The following is an 18833-nucleotide window of genomic DNA, read 5'->3' on the forward strand; positions in this document are numbered from 1 at the left end:
AGGATAGTGATATCTTAGGCGGTTGTCTAGTTGAGCGATTGTTGTGCTTACACGACTTTCGTAACTCAAATGGGAGCTTTAAATGTATAAGAACCCTTTTGCAGGACCCTCGTTGATAACAGTACCAATAGGAATTGAAGAGGTCATCCTGGGTGAATAATTACAATAATAACTTTGTAGTCCGCCGGCTGCAGAGTAGTACCCATTTCACCCTGTTGTTTGTGTCTGAAAATTGACAAAGATTCAGTTAATTTTGTACATGATTGTTGATATGGTTGGACAGATGCTAACATTAATACTAAGTATGTATTTACATATAAAACTATAACTTTCTCTCTTTTCTAGTTTAAAAAATCATACAAAAGATTTATAAAAACGACTATGTATAAATTATATGTGCAAAGCAGTTTATAAATTTTACTGCACGTCAATAATGAACCCTCAGTTGGTTATAAAAAACCAATTTTCTTATTCCTTACGACAGAAATAGATCAGATATGAATTATTCTCACATCCGTCGGTAACATGTTGTAAAAATTCACCATGGATTTCAAAACGGCAGCTGATTCTGCGACGAATTGAATTCAGTGTGCAACATTATGTGTGCTAACCAAAAGTGTTTAACAGATGTTTGTCGTGCAGTTTCTTACGTGATAATTTTTGCCACACTTCGACAAGGATGTTATTTATGTGCCAGCCATTTCATTATACCGTATAATGATTTATGAACACGTGTATGGAGAACACAAGCTAATGATTTTCTCAGTATTTACATCTCCGTTATAGGTTGCCTTCTAAAAGACTATACTCTCTCTCATTTGTCTTTAACTGTTCTGCTTTTTACATATATAAATGGAAAATCTATTTCTCATTTTCCAATAAATGCGCATGGTCTTTTAATTTGGTCAGTTTCGATCTTTTATACATGCGACTTCTTTTACGCTTTAATGCAGGATCCATAAGGTGAAGTCTTTTTACTAAAAAAAAGGAAACATTTAAATATAATTTCTTGTTATGATCAAGGCACATTTTTGTAAAATGTTATCTAATATTAAGGACTTAAGCTTTTGCATTTGGTCAAAATAAAAGAAAACGTAAATTTGATGATGTTTCAAAAATGACGTTCACAAGCTGAGATATCACAGAAATTTATGAAAGATTGTGATAAAAATAATTAGTGCTGATGTTCGCTTCTTGACCCCTACTGCTATGATAAAATGTAAGTATATGATTTCGAAGGCATGTTACAGGACATATTACAATCAAGAGAACGCAATAATCCTTGAACCACTTTTTCATCAATGCTTTAAAAAAATAAAACGACACTTACTATTATCATAAATATTTATAATTTTGGAAGACGTCAAGGGTCTATCCCACAACGCTAAACATCCTATTCTCACAGGAAACATGAAATCAGAATTGACAGCATTGTTAGGTCGGCTGATTGTTAAAATGGTGTATTTCACTGATGGTCTGGAGGTTGCGTTTCCACCAACGCTTTGTTTCTTTTCTCCGTTCAAGTAAAACGTTAACTGTCCTTTACTTTTCCATACAAACACTATATTAATCCATTTTTTAAGCGGCAGTTCCTTTATCGTCATCTTCCACTGTCTGTCCTGTGTGCTAAGGCAAGCGACATATTCCCCATGGAAATATAAGAAAGCAAAACCACGTGATTTCTTAGATTGGCCTCCGCTACTGATAATATATGCATCTTGATCTGGCCTAATTTTTGACTCGTCAAGTCTAGTCCAAAAGGATATTGTCATGCCACCCATAATGCATTTAGATGGATCACTGAAACAGGTTCCTAAAAGTGTGAAGTGAAAGTTAATCAATTAAAATAGATTAAGTTTGCTAACCTGTCTAGGGAGCTGCGTAGGATATTGGAGAGGTGAAAAAGTGATACAAAACGAACTATCATACCCTGCAGCCTTTTACAAGGGGATTTGAATGAACTATGTTTGTTTATGAGCTGTTCATTTTTGGTTATGTTATCGATAGAAAAGGTTGGTAGAAATCGTTTGCCAAAAATATCACAAATTCTGATCACTTTTTACCAACTTATTGTACTAGCAGAATGACTTTTTTGCCTGCTAAGTTTCAGAAGAAAAAAAGGAAAATAATGTTTTTTAATGAATAATAAAAAATCGTATCTATATGCTAATCATGCTAGTAGCTACATGCAAGGGAATTTAACAAATTCAACTAAAATGTCAATCTAAAAAACAACCTTTACATCGCTACTTATATTCCTGTTAATATTGAGGCGTCTTTATTGTTTATTGATAAGTATTTAGAATTTTGGGCCCACTTCATACAAAACGTTACTCAAAACTTCACATTGAAATGTTACCTTTAAAATCCCCAGCTATAATATAGGAACCATTTTTCTCCGTTGAGACATACTCCTGAAAATCATCATCTTTTCGAATTTCGGCACTTTCCATCAGGATAGCATTGTGTCCAGTTACAATATCAGTTGTAAGAACTGAGTGGGATATTTCAAATGGCCAATAATGGACCGCATCAAGGAAGGGATCCATGGCTATGAAAAAGAATATCAAGTTAGCTATAAAATATGAATAAAATTAAATTAAATTAAATCACTGAAGGCTTGTGGTAACACACTAAAAACCTTTCAACAGAAAAGGAATGATTTCTACAACTGATTATCTAATAAATTGATTCACAGGAAAGTTAAAGTTGAATTTATGCTATATTTTTTGCGGACAGGAAGAAAATCTTGGCAAAGCAAATTGGTGTATCAGAAGATACACCGGCTTTGTACAGACTACTCTACTTTAAATTGATCATGGTGAAACCCTCGTATACTTTATCATAGTTGGAAACGCAATTTATGTCCAGCATTTAATTGTGAAAATATCATTGCAGCTAATCATTGAAAATTTTAATATTAATTTTTTAATTATCCTATATATCTTTCTTATTGTACTATCTATTCTTAACTTAGTTGATTCTATTGCATGTCTGACAAGTATGCCTCTAAGCTGTAGTAGCTTTCTTTGAGGCTCAGGGTTTTAGGAAGCGAAGACGAATCCTTCTCACAGCCAGGCAACATAATGACAAAACACGAAGCAGCACTGCTATAACTTCACTGGCTAGTTATAACGAGAGTTCTGATTGATGTAATTCATTCAATTTTTACCTAAAAAGGCCTACAAGGACTACAATGATTCAACTTACGACAACGAGTCATATATGCACATAATAACAAAGCGAAGGCAAAAAACCATCGCAGGAAAATAGAAGACAACATAGGATGGGAGTCTTCATTTAAACAAATTATAACTTACTCAGAAGACCTTTATTTTCCGTGTTATCCTTCTTGGTAGCTCTATTATCACTAGGTGAAATTATCTTTCCAGAGGCTGAAATGAACAAAAAGATGAGATAACAGAACGACTCCATCTTGTTAGAAGTTCTGTGACTTTGGCTAAGATTTAAAAGCCGGTAGCAGCTTGAGAATATTATACAGAAATATTATACAGAAAATGCTCCAAGTGACAGCAGCTGGCGTGTTTTCATACAGTGCTGAAAGCGATTACTATTCAAGATGCTAGCATCTTTGCAGAGAGTTCTAACTCACATAAGCATTTGCAGGCATTTTTGCTGTTGTTTAACTTTTTATCATTTTAATGTTAAAACTTGTAAAGCAAAATTTCTTATTTTTCTTAAATTTAAACAATAGGCCATCTCGATCATTCGAACCTCTACGGAAGTTGAAAATTGGTTCTATAAATCTTTGGGTTCGAGTAACTTACGGATTACGCGCAAAACATTTCTTTTAAAAACAAAAGTGGTTACGAAAAATTGTTGCTACTTCAATTCTCAAATAAGTTAATCCTAAAATGTTTGTAAATATTATCAAAAAAAGCATTTGTTTTTTAAATACGTATCGTACAAATTAGAAATTTAACCTTAAAGGTTGTTCCTTTCATTATTTCGATCTCTTTTCTGTTGCCATATTGAAATAATTTTTTCTTATATAATCCGTTTTGACGTCATTACCTTGCTCAGGGGTGGGGTACTTGTGTAAAAGAGTTGAGTGATATGGGTGTTACAGCCGGTATGGCTGGATGTGTTTTCCAGTAACTTTCCTTCGGATTAAGCAACCAAATCCAAAGTCAGAACCCCAAATTGTTGTTGACATATAAAAAACCTTCCCTACAAGTCCCCCATTCGAATATCGACTTTTTTATGTTTGCTGCTTTACGCAAAAACTTTGTTCAAGATGTCGATCGAATATGCTTGGGAGTAACTTGTTTAACCTTGTTTATTTAATCTATTACTCTCTCTTATGAATGTAAATCTCTTATAAATGAGTGTTTTGAGATTACGTTATTATGGAATAGTAAGCATCATTAACTCAGATCAATATGTAGTGTTAACGAAAAGCCTTATTATTAAACGTTTAGCTCAACTCGTTTCCCTCTTCTTGGCATAAGAAATTTTATACACTTCAACGGAAAAATTCTGGCATGCAGAGATTTAACGAAATTGCAAATTTTGTTAGAATAGGCCAAACAAAATTCACACTAAACTAATCTTTACTAAATGACAGAATCACTTCCCTGAAAATCGTAACAATTTTTCTTAAAATGACTTTTCAGCGTAAATACTTTCGACAAGATACTCAATGATAAATAAAAAAGAAAGCTATCGCATTTTGTAGTTAGATGAAGATGAAAACTGTAATTGAAGTTGCTTTTTGTGTTGTTATCAGCTAAAGCAATTACTTTTAATCTTTTCTAATTGTGTATTTACAAACCATGTAATCATTCTTAAAAAAAATTAACAGAAGCTTGTTGTGCATGACAAACGAAACTGGTTGGCTAGGTACCAATGATTTGGTTATTCATATAGTTTCACGCAGTTCAAAATAGGGATTATCCCTGTAAAACAGACGTATTTAGTTTAGTTTACAGCATTATTTAGGACGATATGAGGAGTATATCATAAACAACATAAGATTTCATACCAGCCTCTTCGTTATCCTTGTGAGTTATTTGATGTTTCGCCACGCTATCGCCTACCATGTTGTCTTGAGGTTTGTAAACCACTTCTGGATGACCATCAGCGTTTTCTATGGAAGGTTTGTTCTTAGCTGAGTTAAACTACTCTGCTGTACCTTATTTAGTTTAGCTACTTTCTAGTTCACTTTGCACAGGAACAAATAGTACGGAAATGAAAGCTGAATAACAAACGAGTTCTTTTCGACTCCCTGTTAGCATGTTTAATTCCCATTAAACATACAAGCAGGGAATCCTAAATGTGATTGACTGTTTGCCGATTTTTTTCGCCTTGGAAAACAATTTAAACTTTCTTAGACACAAGCAAATTAGAATAGCTAGTGAGCATGAGCAATTAAAAGTTGCCTGAAATGATTTGAAATAAATTGCAAAACAACAAACAAATAGGAAGATTCAACTAAATATGGATAAATTTATTACAGTTAAATCACAGGGAGGTTAAATTTATCTATCGGTTTCAACTGGAGGCTGACTGGCATTTTGTTGTAAAAATTGATCTAGCGCTTATTTGGGATTGTAGCTTTATGACGAACCTTTCCATTATTTTGTACATATTTAAAAACATTACTAAATGTGGCGACTTCCAACGCTCTGATGTCAATTCCTCTATGCAAGAAAACCAATAAAATTGATTTCGTGGTTTTAATTAGAAACCATAACTACTTTTAAAAGCAAAATGCTTAGGACCAGTTCATGACATTCTAGGTTTATATGGTTTCATATTTAAAAATATTGATAAATAATTTAAAAACATTTTCTTAACGATACTTATTTTGTTATTTCTACAAACTTCCTAGAATAATTTTTTCCCATCGCAATCTTGAGAAACTAGATTTGCTATTACGACAAAAAAAAGCTTAGCTAGATGATTTTTTTTTGACAGACTTGAATCAACATTTGTGATTCTATTAAGTCAGTGCAATAAATATCTGGTAATTTAACTGCTGTGCCAGTCATAATACAATAAATCTAACAAACGAGACATTAAATATCAGCAAACAAGACACAATCACAGCAGTAGATAGTCTCTGATCAACTTCAGATACTCACCAGTTAGTTGTGCCACTTCATCTTCTTTAGCAGTTTCCTCAATATCTGGATAACCTTCACTAGTATCGTTGACGTAACTTCCTGAAGCATCTGGTTCATCTGTGGAATTCCTTTTGGTTGCTTCATCGCCAACCTTATGTTTTTCATTCTGAAGTTCATCTTTTGATTTAACAAAAGACAACATTTTTTTACGATTACTTTCAACACTTTCTTGATGATTGAGCTTTTTGTCTTCATCTTCAGATACCTGGTTGTTATTCGATGGCCGTATATCACCTTCGTTTGCTTCATCCACTGTTTTACCATCTTGGTGGTGAGACATTAGCTTCAATCTGTTGTATTCATCAATCCTTGCTTTGGTGTACTGTGCTTCTCCAGCATGACTTAACTCATTATTCCTATCATTCCTAGAGATAGGCATTTCATACAACGGTTCCCTTATGTCTTCGTGGAGATTACCATCCTTTAAGTTAGGTCCACTTCGCTCTGAACCTTGCACTCCTTCGCTGTGTTGGTTATGATGATCATTATGATTGTGATTATTGTTACTTTCATTGTTCGTATTGTCTTGGGAAGGCATGCCTTCATTTCGTTGATAGTCATTAGGATTGCTGTAGCCTGCGTTTTTGTTTTCATGTCCACTGTTAAATCGCTGTTCAGATTTTTCATCTCTTTCGTTATACCGATCACGTTCCTTCTCGTTTTTCGCATCATGCTCGTTTTCGTCATGATAGCGAACTTTCCTTGAATCATTTTCGCTAGAGTATTGTTGCTTCCCTTCCATTGTGTTGCCTTTAGTTTTATCCGCGTCGTTCTCATTTTGAGATGATTTCCCGTTGTGATAAAAATTCTCTTCTCGCTCGTTTTCGTGCGAAACGCTTTGATACGAGCTTTGCTTTCTTTCATCTTCACGAGATGACGATTTTTCTTTATAATCTTCCTTACTTGGCCCTTGATCTTTATTGTCCCCCTTGGGACTTTGGCCGTAATTTGAAAATCGTTCTCCTGTGTTACCATTATAGTTTAATTGCCCTCCTTCGGACTGTCTATTTTGGCCATGTGGCTCATTCTGTTGTTTATCAATGTTGCTAGAGTCATGGTATTGATTGGATTCTGGTCTCTGCTTATTTTTACCTTTAAGAAGAAGTTTTTCGTTATCATCGTCTTTGTCATCATCATCACTTTTATACTTTAACTTTTCCTTTTCCTTTTGATTTTCCTTCTTCTTGTTCTTTTTATCTTCTTCTTCTTCGTCGTGATAGCCGGCATGTTTTTGCGAATCGTATTTCTTATCATCATCTTGATTTTCATTTGTTGATTTGCTTTGTTCTTTTTCTTTAAATTTTTCACTTTTAGAATTCATTGTTTCTTTTTCGTTTTCTTGAGATGGATTTTTAAATTGTTTGTTATTACCAGGGCGGTAACTGGTTTGACCGTTATAACTATTTTGATAACCAGAATAACCATTATCACCGTTCATGTAACCGGAAGGACCTTTATCATTCGATTTTCCAGGTTGACTGTTACTATTTGGGTATCCGTACTGACCATTGTTATTAAATTGGTATCCGGACTCACCGGTGTTATACGAATGTCCTGAAGGTTCATTGTTACTTTCTCTTTCTGAATTTTCACCTTTAAATGGCTTATCATTGCTATTGTGCAACTGAGACTGCTTTTGATAACCGGCATCACTTTTATCTGAATCAGTGTCCTTGTTGCGATTATATTGAACAGGTGGCAACTCTTTGTCAGCTATTTGTTCCATGGTTTTTGAAATTACTTTCGTCTCTTTTTCAATGTCCTTGTTACCTGCAATGGGATGGAAATTTTCTCCATCATGCCCAAATGATCCTGTAATTTTGCTTGACGATGGCACTGGAGCGTCGAATGAGTTTTTGTTACTATCCTTCTGAGATTTACGTCTTTCTTCATCATCTACTCTTTCATAGGCGGGTTTCATGTCGCTTTTAGAGTGATATGAACTTACCTCTTGTTTGTTAGTCATACTACCATTTCTTATGTCTTGGCTGGAAAATTTAACAGAATTTCCTCTTATTGTAGACACATCCGAAGAAGAAGAAGAAGAACCTAGTCTGTCATTTTCATGTTCAAATTTATCACTTGCTTCAGCGAAATGCTCAGTCTTTCTCTGCATTTCCTCGCCATGCTGAGGCCCAACAGAGGCATCTGGATGGTCGCCAACTGGCATTTGTTTAGGAGGGGTTTCTGTTCCTTGATTCATATACTGTGTGTCTGAATTCATTAAGGTTGCTTGTATGGCATGGAGTTGCTGTTGATCATCAGCAGAAAGTTGCTGCGTTTTTAATCCCATTATTTCCTGAGATTGTGCTTCATTTACATGGTGGATAGGTTGTTTTATTAAATTATACGAGGCAAAGTCTGGGTTTAGTCCAACTCCTCCCATATGATTTACGTGCCCGTGTTCTTCTTCTTGATGCTCGTTAACTTTTGCAGTACTATCTTCGTTGTGACTGTCACGATCATTACTGGGAGACTGCAAAGAGGTAGCTGGTTTAGATTGTTCATCATGGACAAACGTATCATGATTCTCCTGGGGAGCAGCTTTCATGTATTTATCTTCCCTCTCCGGATCAGCTCCCTTATATTTTTGTTCCTTTTCATTTTCATTAGCAGGATTATTTGAAGAAAGCTTTTTCTCTTTTTCATCTCTGTTGCCAGTGTTAGAACTTTCCTTGGAAAAATCTACATCTGGCGTTATTTTCTTCGGCTTTTGTTCATCCTTGTAAGGCTTCTTTCCTTCTTCTTTGCTATTTTCTCTACTATTTTCCTCCTTACTTTCTTCATTAATTCTGTTTCCTGTAAAATTTCCCTTTTCTTTCCTGTCTTCTTTATCATCCTTCTGGGCACTAAAACGTCCATAATCTTCCCTTTCTTTTTTGTCGTCCACTTTTTCATTAAACTTTTCCTTCAAATCTTCTTTCTGCCTGTTTTTTTCCTTCTCTTTGGAAATGTACCCTTCCTTTTCATCTTTTTCTTCGTGATAGCCTTTACTCTTATCACTTTCAGTTTTTCCATCACTTTGTTGCTTTTCACGCGATGGTTCATGTGAAAAATGATTTTCGCTGCCATACGAGGTTTGCTGCTGCATGGATTTTTCGCTAGCTTCCTTGTTATAATCTTTATCTTGATACATTAAAGGAGAACTGTCTGGGCTTCCTTCTTTCGTACGACCAGCTTCTTGGTTTGCGTGTTCTTCGTAGTCATTTGCGTTTTGATGTGAACTGTATTGAGCAGGTTCAACTTGCTTTTGCATCGTCTCTAAAGGCAATTGATGTGAGCCTCCAGCTTGTTCTTTTGGTTTATGATTACCAAGTAGTTGCTCTTCCTCCGTTAAATGGATTTTGCCTTCTGTATTGGCGGGGAAGTGGTCGTCTAATAATTCACTTGATTTCTGGGAAGATTTCTCCTCCGCGGAGTTTTCTGAATTTTCATTGCCACGTTCTTCTACATCAACTTTTTTCTCATTGTCCTCGGACATTTGTTTTATAATTGGCTTATGCGATTCGACATATTCGCTTACTAATTTCTCATTTTCTTTTAAACGTGCAGCTTTAATATCAACCGGTGAATAATCCTCTTGAGCGCTATTCAACACGCTGTTGTATAAGCTACTGGCCGAATCCTCACTTTTCGTTTTTGTTACTTCGTCTTCGCCGGTTTTTTGCTTCGGTGAGTCTTTTAGCCGGTAACTTTGTAGGTTACTCAATCGACTTGGTAGTACATTATCCTCCGGGTTTGATTGTAGCTCTGCTGCTTCTAAAACGAAATGGAAAGGATATATTACTAAGCATGTTCTCTTTACTTGACATGTATAATAATAATTAGATAAGTTTGATAAAAAAGGTAGAGAAATCCTACCCTGTGGTGGAGTGGAGACTTCCACAGAGTCAGCAGCTGAGTGTCCTGTTTGATGAGTTAACTCGATGAGAGGAGAAGAATCTCTCTCTTTCGGATGTGGGTTGTCCAGAGGGAGGTCACGTGGGCTCCCTGTCTTGATAAAATCTTTAGGACTGGAATACTTGATCATATCTTTGCGATATTTCTAAAAGAAATGTATCGATTGAGACCGATTTCCTGTAAATAGATGATATGAGAATCTTATACAGGTGGTGTATACTGTATAAAAAAATAGTCTAAAGAAACCCTGTTTTTTAAGATTGGGCTCAAACGCAACGTGTTGAAATAACTATGAAATATATTTTGACAAAAAGTCAAGGACTCGACACAAATTATAGACCAGATCCGATCACGTGACATACAACAGTTTAACATAGTTATGCAAAGAAACCTGTTATACAGTGTATCGTATTTTTGTTTTATAAGTTTGAAGGATGTCTTGCAAAAAGTTTAAAAAAATGAAAATTCGAATAGTTTTAAACGAAGAGAAGATACTTGGCCTTACCTGGCCTTTTCCAAAAACACGAGGACAATTTAGGGTACATGATCTTATGTTAATTGCAGTGTAAATGTACCTTAATATTTTCTTCATCTGGCTTTGGTATAGTGTCGTATCTAATTTCATTGGTGTAAGTAGGTGTTTCCACAGACGCTTGGTACACATTAAAAAACGCAGCAGTCTCACTGTCCGGTTCAGTGTTTGATTCGCATTTACAAGATTGGATTGGATCTTTTAAGTTACCACCTAATGTTAAAAGAAACACGAGGATTTTTACTCCTTAACTCAAGTGAAATGTTCAAGTTACGCTTCCAAAAGAAGCTTAACTTTTTTCCCTCTGTTTCTAGTAGATCTTTGTTTTGTAATCTCTGATTGAGTAAAATTAAAGGCGCTGGTCCAGTTAAACTCTATTTCAAAGACGCAAAAAGATAGATAAGGTAGCTTTTTAAAAGTTTTAACAGATGCATAGCATGCAATTGATAAATAGTAATACTAGGTCTTACCTACACACGAAGCTTTCTGTGTTCTCCGAATAATGGATGCTAAATTATCATAGTCAGAGGTAAACACGTGTTCTTCATCTGGATCGGATGCAATCTCGTTCAATTGAGCTTTATCAATTTGTGGTCCAATACCAACAGTGATAATTTTAACACCCATATCTCGAAGCTTTCTGGCTGGCTCGGTAATATCGTCACTTGATGGGCCATCTGTCATTAATACAAGAACATCGAGTGCATCAGATCGATGACCGGTGTCGAAAAGACCTTCTTTTGCTAAAGTTAGAGCTTGTCCGGTGTATTTTCCGGTGTGTGGTTTAACCCGGACTGCATCTCGTGCTTCTGTTAATGCCTCCGGATCACTGAATCTGTGAAAGTTCATCATGATTTGCGCATCAGTGGCGTATGTAACAAGACCAACATGAGACTCCTCTGGTGCAACTTTAAATGCGGACGCAACTCTACGTCCAAACTCCATAGTTTCCGCCATTTTGTCTTTACCGCCTTGCTCGGAGCCAGCAGAAGCATCGATGACAAATGCAAGGTCAAGTTTTGACGTACAAACTGTAATATAAAATTAAGAAATAATTTCATCACTGTCTTGGTTAATTCAATAAAATAATTACAAAAGAAAGGAAGAAAATGGAAGGAACAATTAGAAACACTTATAAAAAAGGCAAATATACCGTAAATGATAAATTGGCGCGTAAATAATAAAGATGGCTTCAACAAAAAATATTGATTCGAAATTCTTACTTTTGTCTGGACAAATACATGGAGGTTTCTGTCCTTTCGCTACAGAAGATCCTAAGGGATAAGTCTTCGTAAAATCGTCTTTTACAGATATGTTTTTGAGACTTTCCTCAGCATTTACTGCTTTATTTTCCTCCTTCAAAACCGAAGTCGTGTTTTTAACTTTTGGTGCAAGTACACTGGCATTAGATATCGGGGTCTCCTCTTTTATCAAGGAATTCTTAGAATCGTCTTTCACTACTAATTTCTGATTGTGTTTGTTAATCTCCTCATTTTTTTCCTTCATTCCTTTAAATAATTCCTTTACTGCTTTTAACGATTCTCCTTCATCGACAGTTCTCGCGTCTTTTTCCGCCTTCTTATCTTTGTTTTCTTTTACCTTGTTTATTATTTTGCCAAGAACCCCTTTAAATTCAGTGGTTGGGGAATTCTTCTTCTTCCATTTCATTGGTTTGTCATCAGATTCACTCAAATCCTATCATAAACAAAGAAAATGATTATTTAGTGTTTTAAAAAATTAAAAAAGGAGCATTAGTATTTCCAAAAATGTGAGTGTTTTTTCCTTATCCTAACGCAGCAACAAAACATTTTTGTCGAAATTCACGTTAAAATTGACTGAAATTTTGCTATGTACTTCTGCTCGTGAAATAAACGCATATAAATAAATATCTTTCACGAAGCCTTTCATTTTTCGAAAACATTTCACGTTTCCGGTAATGACCCTTAGATGTGCATATTTTACATGGATAGCCTCACAAATATCGAGGGATATACCCTGTCTATTATTTCCATGAGGAGCCATGGCTTAGATGGGGAGTCCTAGAGTTTTTAGTGCTCATTTTGAGCTACGTAGACTCAATAATGGTCCACGCTCTACTAGACAACTCCCTGCAACATCCAACGGCCCACACAGTGCACCATTTCCCCAATTTTCCTCACATGACTTGAGTTAACCCGGGGCTATGTTAACATTCACTTGCCCATATTGAATCGCCGCCAAAGGGAATCGAACCCCGGTCTCCCGCACAAAGTGCGAGAGTTATAACCACTATAATACCGCGCCAACCTTAACCTTCTTTGCAATACAGCGTGTTAATCCTTGAGTAGGAGCCATCACAAAGACATTTTGCAAAATATGTTTTCACTTGCAGATTATCAAACGTTTAAAGGTACCACACAGTTCTATTACAGAATGCATGATTGATTTTACTAGTTTTCTATTCACAGTTTATAGTTTTGACTTTCCTATATCTAAATATTATATCAAAAAGAGTACATCCTATTGCCTTCATTCAATGGATTCAAGTTAAAATCCTAGCTCCCTAGGCTATTCACCATCATCCTCAACCCCCGCCCGCAACTGGATAAGACTCTATCCAAAAATATTTAACAAAAAATATTCAAGTCTTTTCTTAAGGCCTTAAAGTAAAGATCAAACAAATGCAAGGAATATAATATCACACCTGTTCTTCTTGTAGTAAAGTTTTATCATAATCCTCTTCATCGCTTTTATCAAATGATATATCGGGCATGTCATCCTTATTTGTGGCTACCACTCGTTTTGGTGGCTGCACAGGTTTAGTCTCATCGTTGAACCTAAAGAAAAGAGCGTTAGAGTCTATCAAAAATATCGTCAAAAATACTCCACCTTTAACTTATCGCAAAATTATTTCAAAAAGTTAGCGCAACAATTCGACAGTTTGCTTCGACAGTTTAATTCCATTTCCTTTTGATAAGGTCAAATATTACAAGTAAGAAAGTTTCAGTAAAAACAAGCATGGTAGCATGCATACACTTACATGTAAACTTCGCTTGCCCAGCCTCCTCCTAAGCCATCATCTACAAACGTAACATAGAGATTAACAACAATTTATTACGATAAAAAAGACCAAAGAAAGAAAGTAAAATGCGAGACATGCTTCGTTCTTACTTTCTCATATCGTCTCATGTCTATTAGTTATGCGCAAGATTGTTTTTGCCCATTTCGTGATTTTTTGCTGCTTTTGCGAGCATAATTTTTCGCGAAAAATAAAGAAACATACTTCACGCAAATTTCACGAAAATTCACGGGAGTTTTTTACTGTTCACAAATGTGAAATTCGTAAGAATAAAGAGTAATCAAGTCATTTGGCATGTACATTTTAACCAAGTAATTTTCTTCTCTGGTAGTTTAATCAAAGGAGCTACGAATCAAGCCGTTGATTTTTGACTTTATTGACTTACACAAAAGTCAATTTTATGGCGGGAAAAAAATTATGAGCAATGAGGGCAAAAAACATCTTAAATCATGTTTGACATCCGAATATAACTAAAAACAACAGAAAAGTACTTTACAAATACTTGCTTTAAGTTTTCTGCCAAAAAATAAAAAAAATTAAAGATTTTTAGACCTAACATATTAAGTTTTTTTCTCAAAGTATTTTTAACAAATACAGTCCCTCGTGTTGTCTCGCTTCCTTCTCAAAACAAACTTTCGCTTTACTGTGATGTATTACATTTTGAAGATCGTAGTTTAAAAAAGAATACTTAATAATATATACCTGATATGTATATATTGCCTTCAAAAAATGTAGCAAATCATAATAAAGTAGTTAGCTATCTATTAACAGGTTGCCAACATTGAGGCAATAAAGGGGGTATAGTAATGGTCTGGTTTTTACACAATGTTATTTAGAATCTGCGAGGATGGAAATCAACACCAATGACCAAAATCTTACTCAAGCCGTTTGTGTAACCCCTTCAACCTCCTTATTGCATATGATTCGCAAAAAAATATTTTTGCGAAAAATTAATTCGGTACTTATTCGCAAAAATTAGCGCTTATGAAAAGTCGCAAATTTACCTCTGCAATTAGGAGAAGTCCCGTATACATTATATCTGTTTTCTCCTCCTGTTCCTGCAAAACATTGACCACCATTCTGCAGCGCGAATAATTTGAAACCTTTATCCAACGAAGCTTCTGCGCACTTCTGTAGCGGATCTGACCTAGATTTGTAATCCGAGTCCATCAATAAGGGATGGTTTCCTTCTAAGGTTGGAATTGCTCTAATCCATTTGTCTAGGTAGCAGCCCACATCAGAGAAGACTAAAGAAATGATAACGCAGAATTAATGTCACAAGTTATCCATTACAGTTCCTAGGGACTCTTACCTAAAGCTGAGTCTATTATCCGGCCTGGAATTATTTTTATGTTGTTTATTATATATTAGACATTTTTATTCATTTTACAGACAAATAAAACGATTTGCGATGCAAAATCTATGTACAAGTTTGAAAGATTGATTTTCATTAACCGATTCAGGGAAAATTTCTATATTAAAAGATGTGTTATCATTAAACTCGTTATCTGCTTTTAAATCGGGACTGTGAGACGCAGGAAAAGAATTTGGTATTTCATCATGTTTTTATTGAAATATTGGAATAATGGAGTTAATTAAAAAATCAAATTTCAGCCTTATCATTGTTTTTATTTGGTTTCTATTTTTCGGTCATGCCAAGAATTGTTTTTTTGTCAAAAAATAATTAATTCAATATAAAACGGAAGATTTTACAACAAAAACACTTCTTACCATGGTCTCCAAGTGAATAAACTCTTTTAGAAGCAGCGTTTGGTGTTTTTATTTTCTGCTCTGTCACTGGCACACTCTTGTCAGGCGTATTACGAGGGTTGTTGATCACGGTTTCTACACTTGGTCTCTTATCATTTGCTAATGCACGAGCTGTTTTTTCTTCTTTCTTAGCCACGTCTACAATTTTCATACCACCCTTACCATCAGGAACAACTTCAGCATCAAAAGATTGTACGTCGAATCCACTGGAAGCAGGAGAAGCTGGCAATTGTGGCACGTCAATATAACTAGCTGGAGGTGGTGCTGGTGGATATACCGATTTAAAATTAGTTGGTGCAGAAGGAGGAGACGCTGGTACAGTTACTCGTTGTGGTGCTGGTGCATGGTGCGGCGGAGCTACTACATGTGGTGTAGCTGCACGTTGGGCAGACGCTACTCGTTGCGGTGTAGCTATTTTCGGTGGTTTAACAGCGGCTGGTTGTGGTGCAGGGCGAGAAGGTGGTGGCGGAGGAGGTCGAGGTGGAGGCGCTGGAGGAGGTGGTGGTGAATGAGGAGGAGGTTGTGGTGGAGCAGGGGGTGAAAACGTATTCATTGAAGCAACAGGTGGGACGACTTTATTAGCAGGAGCTGTAACCTTGGTATCTTTTGCCCATGCTTGATTCGACCAAAATGGATCATACGCTGCCATAGTTGGTGAACTGGCTTTAGCTGAAACTGGTGCATTGACATATTGTCTTTGTTGTTGCGGTAGCAACGGCTGAGCAGCTTTGGTAATTATTGCGGGGAAATTTCCCCTCCTCTCGGCAACCATAGGTTTGTCATTGTTTTCTTTATCAGAAAATGCGTTCACTAAGGCATGATATAATTTACTAGTGTCAATGTTTATTTCTTTGAATTTTTGATGGTGAGACGACGGACTTCTTTTACTACCAGTCTTTTGCACCGGTAAAGATTTACGCCATTTGTCATATGTCCAATACTCTGCAGAGAAGGAAAGGGTTTATACATAGCGAAGAAAGAAGGGACATATACAGAGAAGAGAGAAGAGACACTCTAGTTTTATAATGTGATGTATTTACTTTATTATTCCCGCCGTGCGATTAGCGTTTTTATCTTAGGGATGGATTTACTTGTAAAGTTTTAGGAATGCGGAATTATTCCACAATTATTAGTTTCAACGAAAGAAGTTATTAAGTTTGAAAAAAATCTATAAAAAAATGAATATAAAATACACACAGGTAGCACAAATCACAAATCTGTTCTGTGCTATAAAAAGCAATTACAACTTTGAATTCAAATAATAATATCTTTGCAATCGAAATTGTTGAAAGAACTTACTAACACTGCTATGCGGAAATATTGGAATATGTAGGCATAGTACAAACCATAATAAAAGTATGCCGTAGCAAGACTTCGAAATTAGCAGAGAGACGGTACTTTTTTTATTTTATGCCATAAAAACGTGTTGGCTACAGAGGCCATATATTAGGGAGGCGGGTATTATTAAAGTAAATAAGCTAGTCATATATAACTTTTATTTGTGTACGTATTTTATCAACTTACCTTTTTTATTCGGTAACGCGGTAACGAAACAAAGCCACAAAAAGCAAGCAAGTACAACAACTTTAGCTTTAAAATTCATCTAGCTTTTTGTGTTATTTACCACACATAAGGAGGTTAGGATATTACAACATTAAGAAAATTTTAAAAAACAATTTTATATATTACATTGAAATGATAAACAAATTATTTTATCCATTCAAAACACTTCGTTCATTTATTATTCTCGAGAGCCATAATTAGTAGGTTTATCTTTTCTTCATGGCACCTCGATCATTTTCGGCATGATACAAATATACACAATACATATGAATGCTCAATACAAACATCTGTTTAAATGCTCACTTTTACTACGACTTGTTCTTGCTGTTTCAATAGAAAAAGTAAAGAAAACGCTAAAAATCATACAGAAAGTAAGCTAGAATTAAGGGAAATATTGTATTTTCTTCTAGAAATAAAAAGGTCCGTAAATATGAATTGCAGAAAGTAACGATGAAAATCAAAATGACGTGTGTAGGATTTGACTTAATAGAAGCTAAAAACTATCATGTTCAGAAGTTTTTTTTGAAGTGCTTTCTTCAATGTCACAGCATGACAGAGAGTTACCAGACTATAACAACGAGTTCTTTACGAAAAAGAAGTTTTCTCATTAAAACAATGCTAAGGTATACTCTACAACAGATATCCACGATGATAAATGTCTGATATTAAGTTAAATTTGCTGGGAACTGGGAATAATTGTGTCCTTGGTATAACGAAAAATTGTCATAGTTACGTGATACATTAGATTATCATTCGGCATTAACTTTCTTTACGATGTACATATTTTAAAGTTAGTTAGTTGAAAAAATATAATTTCTAAAGATAGTCATGCGTTTTTGACTTGTTTATATAGAATTGTTGGCACAATTGTAACATAGAAACTGACCTAACCTTCAGAAATGATGCCATGGTATTTAAGTCCATTACCAGCGAGACTATTTAGCTAACTTCTACTCAATAAGTTGCTAAATTGGTTTAGGTATACATCATTTGATTACAAGATTTGCAGTCAGTATTACATTTTTTCACTTTCTTTATCAGAATGCACAACCAAGTTTTTAAAAAATATAAAGAAAGTTTTATGACTGAACTTTGCTAAGCAAAAACACATAATGTTATCCTGATTTTAGTTTTCTTATGCACCATTAGCGGTGTTTTCTTTGGAATGAACAAAACAGTTTCAGAAAAATACCTTCGCTCTGTTACTTTTGTCAAATTTCTTAAATTAATGCACATTTGTCCATAGATGAGTTGCAGCGTGACGTAGTTGCTTGATTTTGCGTCTAAAGCAATGGACATGCGCACGCATGCACAGAGGCAAAAAATATAAAGACCAGACCGTAACGGTCAAAGAAATTAAGTTGAAAAAGCAACTTACTTTTTATAATAATTAAAACCTCTCTTGAAAAGGAAAAATAATAGTCTAGAAAAATCCATTTCAGCTTCTTTTAGATCGTTTATTCTTTATATCTATAAATTAAAGAAAAAAGTCAATTTTCTTTATAAGGTCCTTCTTTCATTTCCTGTAAAAATGCGCGCGCATATACAGAACTTTGTAAACATTTGCAAATCATCTAAAATAAATACTAAATAAATTAGTTCGCAAAAGGTGACAATGTGAGTGTGAAGTGACTTGTGCAGGGGGAATAAGATTTTTGCCATAGAATTATTCTTATTTGTGCGCTGATTCTTTTTTTAAATGGCAAATTCTACCACCACTAGAATCCAATTAGGTCACGCTACCACGGTCATTATTGTTTGCAAACGCAACTACTTTTAAAAAATGAAACAGTAATTTTTCTTTAATAAAAATAGAGAAAAAACCTAAGGTTAAATTCCAGTTGCTCACTCACTCGTCCCC

The 18833-nt window shown here is 35.1% G+C and overlaps 1 protein-coding gene across 1 annotated transcript; it reads right to left on the bottom strand.

Moving 5' to 3' along the window:
• Nucleotides 1-309: 309 nt before the first annotated feature.
• On the bottom strand, nucleotides 310-17166 carry LOC130629090 (uncharacterized). Its single transcript, XM_057442190.1, has 15 exons — nucleotides 16934-17166; nucleotides 15371-16351; nucleotides 14644-14886; nucleotides 13601-13640; nucleotides 13265-13397; nucleotides 11805-12276; nucleotides 11052-11612; nucleotides 10625-10794; nucleotides 10011-10194; nucleotides 6108-9908; nucleotides 5006-5110; nucleotides 3321-3395; nucleotides 2360-2551; nucleotides 1331-1813; nucleotides 310-977 (listed from the first exon to the last, which is right to left on the bottom strand). The coding sequence occupies exons 1-15, from the start codon at nucleotides 17010-17012 to the stop codon at nucleotides 862-864; spliced, it is 7635 nt and encodes a 2544-aa protein (XP_057298173.1). The 5' UTR covers nucleotides 17013-17166; the 3' UTR covers nucleotides 310-861.
• Between the last annotated feature and the right edge of the window lie 1667 nt (nucleotides 17167-18833).

Source organism: Hydractinia symbiolongicarpus, chromosome 15 (genome assembly GCF_029227915.1).
Source record: "Hydractinia symbiolongicarpus strain clone_291-10 chromosome 15, HSymV2.1, whole genome shotgun sequence".
NCBI classification, from domain to species: Eukaryota; Metazoa; Cnidaria; class Hydrozoa; order Anthoathecata; family Hydractiniidae; genus Hydractinia; species Hydractinia symbiolongicarpus.